The sequence below is a fragment of the Plectrocnemia conspersa genome, unplaced genomic scaffold, assembly GCF_051122295.1.
Source record: "Plectrocnemia conspersa isolate PC_06_02 unplaced genomic scaffold, ASM5112229v1 ptg000011l, whole genome shotgun sequence".
NCBI classification, from domain to species: domain Eukaryota; kingdom Metazoa; phylum Arthropoda; class Insecta; order Trichoptera; family Polycentropodidae; genus Plectrocnemia; species Plectrocnemia conspersa.
The window spans coordinates 17002825-17010814 of NW_028277175.1; the positions used below are offsets into that span (position 1 = coordinate 17002825).

The following is a 7990-nucleotide window of genomic DNA, read 5'->3' on the forward strand; positions in this document are numbered from 1 at the left end:
CTTACAAAACAATAAAAAACTAAAGCTAAGTTATTGCTTTTACATCAACTTCACACGAATATAATTTTAAAAATTTAACTTTTATTAAATAAAAGAAAAATATGTTATTTTATAATGTAACCACATTAATGTCTTTTTTGGATATTTATGGAATAATATACATATAACATAGTATTTATTATTAAATAAATATACAAAGAGGATCTCAGTTTGATTCGTGTCAGAATAAAAATAAAAAAAGACTCGATTAAATGTCTGGTTACTACCAGAAACTAAATGCAATAATATAATGAGAATCCATGACCATTTAATTAGAAAACTCGTATATATATATATATATATAAAACTATGTATATAGGTATTTGAATCACCTCCTCTGTAACCGAGGAAAAGGATTACGATTATGTAATAATATTTGAATATTTTAAACTAGTATTTTTATATATTATAGTATATAAAAAATATTTGCTTACAATACACGGCTTATATTGCTTTTTTATATAAATGTGTATGTATGTTTTTAAAATGGATTATTTCCCAGCTTGAAGTTACTTATTATATAAAACTTCGATGTCATTTATTCAAAAAAATGCAATACAATTTATTCAAATGACATAAATCTCATTCAACGATATTTGAATACATCACAACTACTACAATAAATATGATTTAACATTCACGTCTATAAATCTTTTCCATAATACTAAAGAACAAGGAATGTGGCAGACCCCTGGATATCTGCTGGATGTGTGTTTTAATGAGATTATAACTCGTCTCTTCATATGTGGCATAAGTGCTAGGCAATCCTAGCTCTATGTATAAAGATTTTACTTTTTCCACGTCATCTTCATCGTGAGAACCATAATATTTCTCCATAATTTCCCTTTGCTTTGAATTGGCTCTTTGCATTGCTACAACAGCCAACCATGAGCATTTGCCATCTTGGATATCAGTGCCGATTTTTCCAGTCACACCTGGATCTCCAAAACAATCCAAAAAGTCATCCTAAAAAAAATCATTATTAAAAATAAATCAAACATTGTTTTTAATATTGTCGATTAGGTTGCATACCTGGATTTGGAAAAACTGACCCATCTCCAAAAGGATGGTTTTGGCTTGACGGTGCATTTCAGGATCGTCGTTTCCACACATCAGCATTGCCAAGCTGATTGGCATTTGGAAAGTGTAATAAGATGTTTTATACTTAACGATGGAATTGTACGCCTTCATGGTGAACTTAGACAGATCCGGTTTGCCACCTTTGCTCATTGTTAAATCCAAATATTGGCCGGTAGACGTTTTCAACAGCATCTACACAATATTAGTTATTGGTAAAGGGATAATAATTTTAATCAATATTTTTGAAGTACAATACCTCGTTGAACATTTCCAAAACGTTCGTGTAATACGATTTATCGTGAAAGTACTTCTTGAGGATCGAAAACATCGACGACTGGACGAGCAAAGCGTCGTTGATAGCTCCGATTCCGACTTCTTCGACTTTGTACCAACACGGCATTCCACGTCTGGTCAAAGAATTGTCCATTATGTCGTCTTGGATCAACAAGACCGCTTGGAACTAAAATAAATATATATAAAAAACGGTCGAACGTTTGCATCGTATTATATTGATTAAAAACGTACCATTTCAACACACCACCCCATAATAATGGCCAATCTTAAATTTTCTGGCGTCAGATTCTTCGAGTCCTCCAGCATTTTATAAGCTACGACTAAAGCTAGTCCCCTGTTCTTCTTGCCTCCGGGTACGTTATATTGCAATACCTACAATACAATAAAAAACAATTCAATTATAATATACAATAACAGATTTATTAGTATTAAATTAAGGTACCGTGACAAATGTTATTCCGTCATTAATTTACAGAAACAAAATCTTTTTACGGAACTTATTCCATTTGGTTGGTACCTTTGCTAGCCATCTGGATGCTTCGGGAACGTCCAGGTGCTTGCCTCCCTCCGTGAGATCCCGCACAACATCGGGAAACACGGCCATGAATTCCCTAGATTGATCTTTAGATGTCGCCGTGCCGCTAGCTGCTAGCGGCACCGACTTCGAATGCAACGTCGACAAAGACCTGTTGGCAATGTTACATTCGTTTTTACATCTAAATATTTAACACAATAAATTAACAAATTTTACATATGGACGACTGTTCTGGAATACTGACTTTCAACAACTAACGAACACATCGTAGCAAATACAAGAAAAGAGTGACTTTTGAACTTTAAAACACAATAAGCAGCATCATACGACTAGAGAATAAAAGAAAAATGTTTAACCTCATACATAAATGTATTATTATTAAATCTTATCTCTCGATACATGTAAATATATTATAAAATATGAGTTAGATAATAATATTTCTAGTTGCAAAGTTGTACTTATACAATCAATCATAATAGTTATCTATATTGTAATTACTATAAATGTTGAATTAATAAACAAGAACTTATTTATCTTGAGAATAAAATACCAACGTCTTACAGTCAAAGATATTAATTTTCTTTGTTCTTATTCTATATTAAATGTGAGATAAAAATAACACTGAATGCATACTATTAATAATAACCTTGGATTGATATAGAATGAATATAAATATAAACAATGCTAATAAAAAAATATTATGTTAATGATATCTAATGATGGTTAGAAAAATATGAATGAAAAATATGTATTTTATGTGCTATATATGTATATGAAGTTTATTTATATACCAATATTTTGGTAGAAACTTAGAGCATAACAGATATTCCATAACTTGATATTTAACATTTAGATTTTTTATTTTAAAATAATTTATAGTTTATTTCATATACTCTTCGTGAAATTCTATGCCTTAAAAGTTTGATTATGTGTTGATTTAACCTAAATTATTGTTTAGTAATATTATTTAAATATACTAATGTTTCGTAAGTGTTGTTTTTTTAATGAATCAATTTAAAAATATAAAATAGAGTGTAACTTATTAGTTAATATAGTAGTAGTCCTAACCAAAACTTATTTGTATGACTCAGTAATTTAAAATGCAGTTAACTGATTCTCTAATCGCGGGCGGATTGAGGTTGAGAATTCATCAAAATCGGTCCACACTAAGGTATGCAACATTTTACTCGAGACTTCGAGTTTAGTTAAATTATAATAAAAACTATTTTCATAAATATAATGACACGTGCAGTGTGAAGATTTCTTAAATTTAAATGATGTACTTTTTACATTTTGTTTGAGAAAATGTTACGGTTCAATTAGCCATTTCAAAATATAATGGTATTTTAATGTATTAATAGACACTTGTTCGAGTAGCGTGAATTTTTGCATTATCATTTAAAAAACAGTTATTTTAATTAAATAAAATAACAAAATTCAGCGCAAAAAAAGAAAATTGTGTTGTGTTCGACCAATGGGACCACAGAAAAGAATACATAATATATTTCTTGTTCTATGGGTGAAACGCATTTGTGACGGTTTAGTCTGAAACATTAAAATTGTTCTTAAGTGTTGTATACTTAGGCCAATGTGGACCCAGGCTCATTAAATCAAGGTAAAAAATAAGTTTATAAACCATGCGACCACTTTCGTTGAAATTCGACCCACAGCGGTCTCTAATACAGGTATTTCGGTGTTCGCCAATGGTTAATCTGCTCAAGCAAGTTAAAAAATAGTTATTTGCGATTTCCTACTTCTTTTCAAGATTTTTCTCGTCTGATTCTAGATGATTTTCATGGTTTTCAATTAAACATATTTGTATAATATATTGATCGATTCATTTAACACCATACAGCCTGCTAATAACTGCTATTAATATAACGCGAAATGCGATTTTTTAATATGAAGATTGTGCTAATTTACATTTTTGGCGAAAATGAGTTTTAATATCCCTTAGAACTATTTAATATGAAATTATTTTGAGAAATATGTGCATTTAAATAAATACTTTGTTCCATAAAACGAATTGTTTGTGCATTTATATAAGGTAAATCAACGGATGATTTCTTCGAAAAAAGATTCGTCGCAGAGTTATTCATAAGGTGTTTACTGTTCTGACGAATGCTTTCTCGCACCTAATCTGTCCAACAGTAATGCACAATCAATTCGTTTTATGGAACAATTATTTTATATATTGCTCATTTAAATTGTCCTCAACTAAGATTCATCTGCTCATTCAAATGAATACATTCAAATCGATCGAAAACGGCTAAAAAGGGGAACGAGCAAGTGAATTTATTTCTATTAAATTTTATTTGACCAAAAATATGGTAGTTATAAAAAACTATTTTTCATGCATACATGCATAAAAATATGTTTTTAACAATTATTTAAATTAATTAACTATCATTCTACAAGATTATTCAGTTATAGTTTTAAAATTAAATACAGCTATTTTGTTAGAAATAGTAAAAGCGTATTTATGAACACATGTATGTAAATGTAAATCTGTATTTTTATTGTTTGCAAAAAAAAATATTGGCATATTTTATCTCCTCACTTGGCAAGAAATTTGGAATATTTTTCTCAAAAACATTTTGTTTTAAATGAATCAATACAACTACTCACAATACATAGATGTAATCAAGTAATTAAGGTAGTACGTATATGTGTATCAAGATTTAACGATTAGAATTAAATTCACCTTGAATGTGTCAGTCGCAAATTTCCTATACAACATTTCTTTATATATTTTTTTTATAAATACATATATTTTTATTTATTATATTATTTAATTAATTATTAGAAACGTAAAACGAGTATACATATGAAGTGCCTATCGGCAACCTTTACAAAAGCAACAAGTGGAAGTGGTTTTCAAATATTTTTAGAAACGTTCCGACATCAGAATGTCGAATGAGGAATTGCCGAGAACAAAATAGAAACCTACATTTGAAGCTCATTAAAATAATAAAATGTTGGTCATGAAGAGTTTTGAACATCGTATGTATTTAGCTTATTGCAATATCATTTGATAAATAAATAATTTACTTTAAAATAAGCACAATTCGTGATTTCTTATTTGATTGAAAATGATTTAATGGAAAAATATACGTAAAAAACTACGAATATTTTGCTTATGTATGCTAATTTTTTCGCATCACTTAATTTTAACTATATTGTGTTTTCTATTTTAAGATATTTAAATGGACATGTTTGAATGTTTACGTGTAATTTAGCGTTTACATAAACTACACCAATATTTTTGGGCTATTTATCACATTGATAGAATATTAAAAAAAAACATATTTACAATTAATTATAAATAACAGTATTTAATTAATTCATTTAAAGCTGAGTTTTGCAAGAAATGATTTTTTTTAAATAATTAAAGAAATATTTCTTATTATTATTGTAGAGATTATTAGAAATAACAAAAAAATAAGTTAACGCGCAGCTTTTAGAACACATTAGATTACCTAACAATTTTTGCCACAAAGATAGTTGCACAAAGTTAAAATAAGTAAATTTTGAACCGATTTCACAGATCTGACTTTTTCATTTTTTTTACCATTATTTCCAGGACTGTGGAATCGCAGAGTTGAAGTCGTAAAAAATCGACTGACTGACTTTTTTCTTTATTTTTTAAATGAGTCGCACATTTATAAGAAAGGTAGGATGTTTAAAAAGAATATAATATTTTTTAAATAATGCTATATTTTGAAAAATCAAAGCAGCCAAAGAGACTGCTTTGATTTTTAAAACGTTTAATGACTTTTTAAACATTTTTTTACATAATTTGAAAATCAGGCATTTTATTGTTAATGTTTATATTAATTATTGTTATTAAATAATTGCTATGGCAAAAATGTTGATTTTATAAAATATTGTTAAAAACAAAGTCGGAGTCGGTAAATTCTAAAAGGACTCCAAAGCCCTGCAAAAAATGCACAGCATTCGTACAAACGATTGAATTGACTTATTAGGAAAAGAAAAAAAATGAAAAGTAATTAAATTTTAGTTAAACTTTACTGCAAAGAATCGCAAAAAATACAATACAACTATACAATAATATTAATAATAATACTGGGCATTTTTAGCGTTTTATTACAAAAAATAAACGAAAAACAGTTCGACAAATTCACTGAAAAACCCACTGAAAGTGTCGCAGAAATGGTTTCTCGTACAGGGAAATAAGCTTTAAAAGGCTAAATTAGCTAAAATTAAAATTAATAATAGACCTTTAGATTGGAAAAATATTTAGGCCTCACATTATAATCTAAACTTTTAAGAAAATCTCGTATAAAAAATATCATATAAATGTAAATTGAATAAAATACCCAATAAAACTTCAAACCCAGCTAATTGTTTTTCGGCAACTCAAAAATAGATGTCCTAACCGAATATTTTAGAAAATCTCATAATATTGAGATTATACTAGGTATACAAATAAATAATCCGTATTAGTTAATTCAAAATAAATTAGAGAGGGAGGGGGGGTGATATACACCAAAACTAGATAACAAGCAGGTAAGAGACCATGACATAGGAACTGCGAAAAATAATTAGATACCGTATAAAATTATTAAAGTACATTGTAATAATAAGGTAACCACACGTTCTCTTTTGAGGAGAATTATCCTCCTTGAAGAAAAAATCCAAAAATACTTTTATGTCCCATAGCAGTTTGTCCTTATTTGTTCTCCTCAAGCAAAATTTTCCAAAATGACCTTTTTATTTTTAGTGTTCTTTGACATTTTTAAAATCTGGTCACCTTAGTAATAAATAATACGATTAAAAAACATTTTTCAGTAATCCACCTTATCCAGTTATATTGTATTTGTAGCAAAAATCTTGTGGTTCAGTGTAAAATAAATAGTCTCCACCAAGTAATGATTATAAATTATTAGTTATGGCAGCACAGCTTTAACTTTTTTTCAATTAATTTGTTTATAATTATTTTCTACGTTTGCGTACCAGCGTGTAATAGAAGAAGCATGTGGGTCGATTTCACCTTTAAAATGTGAAAATGTATACAAATACGCATCGGATTCGTTTCAACGGCAACCCTAGAACGACCGGTTTTTTCTATGCAAACACATGGGACATCCGTTTTTTCGCATACTTATTGCGCAACAAAAATTTGCATAGGCTGCATTTTTTTATCTTTGCCGTTGCCGGTCTTAACGAATCAAAATATGCGCATGATATTAAAAAAAACAACGCGGAAGCGGAACAGCGATTCGATAATAGTCGGATTGCTCTCTTGCTTCGTTTCGTTGACCTTGCGACCGGTTTTTTAAGGGAGTTACGTAACGCGTTAAGACCAAAAAAATGTTTGAAAAAAGTATGAAATGAATTGGAAAAAGTAACGCCGGTTATAAGGCGCACATCCCTACGGCGCATGGCCGGTATTTGTTTACGTTTCGCGTGCGAATTTTTCTAAGACGCACACTGTCTCTCAGGCGATGAAATGATGAATTAAAGTCTGACCTTAGTCGAAGGGCCAAGGTCGACGCGGGAGTCGGTAGATGAACTCTCGCGGGGGCGCAGGCTCTCGCCAACGAGAAGGCGGCTCGCATAGCCATGGCTGCTGCTAGGTCGGGGACTCGAACGGCGGTTCAGATCGACCGATCGAACTTTGTAGACTGTAGAGCGTCGGAGAATTTCAGTCAATTGAAACGGTCGGCTGCAGTCGGCGCAGACGAGCGTCACGCGCGACGTAAACACTCCGACTCGAACAGGGCCGCACCCAGCTGATAGCCGACGCGTCACGTACGCAGGGATGGCACTCTTTCTCTCGAATTAATTTATTGCCATCAAAAAAATATTTTTAACATTTTGCGGTCAAATTTAATTATCCCATTACAATAAGTGATCATTTTTCCAAAAAAATATTTCTAAATATAAGACGAGCAGATTTTGAAAATATCAAAGGAGAACACTAAATATAAAGGTCACCTCAAACATTTTTATTCGAGGAGGAAAACATTTTTGAGGAGGACATCTGATCACTTTACGAAAGGCAAACCAAATAAACCG

At 30.3% G+C, this 7990-nt stretch overlaps 1 protein-coding gene across 2 annotated transcripts; it reads right to left on the reverse strand.

Annotated features, from left to right (window-relative positions):
- Nucleotides 1-533: 533 nt before the first annotated feature.
- On the reverse strand, nucleotides 534-7686 carry Fpps (Farnesyl pyrophosphate synthase). Of its 2 annotated transcripts, none has more exons than XM_088198762.1 (6): nucleotides 7442-7686; nucleotides 1931-2099; nucleotides 1645-1785; nucleotides 1376-1579; nucleotides 1072-1311; nucleotides 534-1005 (listed from the first exon to the last, which is right to left on the reverse strand). In XM_088198762.1, exons 1-6 carry the CDS (start codon nucleotides 7534-7536, stop codon nucleotides 670-672), a joined length of 1185 nt encoding a protein of 394 aa, XP_088054888.1. In that variant the 5' UTR covers nucleotides 7537-7686; the 3' UTR covers nucleotides 534-669. The 2 variants fall into 2 exon arrangements, with proteins under 2 accessions (XP_088054888.1, XP_088054889.1); XM_088198763.1 differs by lacking the exon at nucleotides 7442-7686 and adding an exon at nucleotides 2165-2229.
- Between the last annotated feature and the right edge of the window lie 304 nt (nucleotides 7687-7990).

What these genes read in the sequence shown, in the direction of transcription:
- Fpps (XM_088198762.1), bottom strand. Translation starts at nt 7,536, where the DNA reads ATGGCTATGCGAGCCGCCTTCTCGTTGGCGAGAGCCTGCGCCCCCGCG. An exon ending in ACCTTGGCCCTTCGACTAAG is followed by an intron (nt 2,100 to 7,441) that starts GTCAGACTTTAA and finishes CATTGCCAACAG; the next exon opens with GTCTTTGTCGACGTTGCATT. An exon ending in CATCCAGATGGCTAGCAAAG is followed by an intron (nt 1,786 to 1,930) that starts GTACCAACCAAA and finishes ATTGTATTGTAG; the next exon opens with GTATTGCAATATAACGTACC.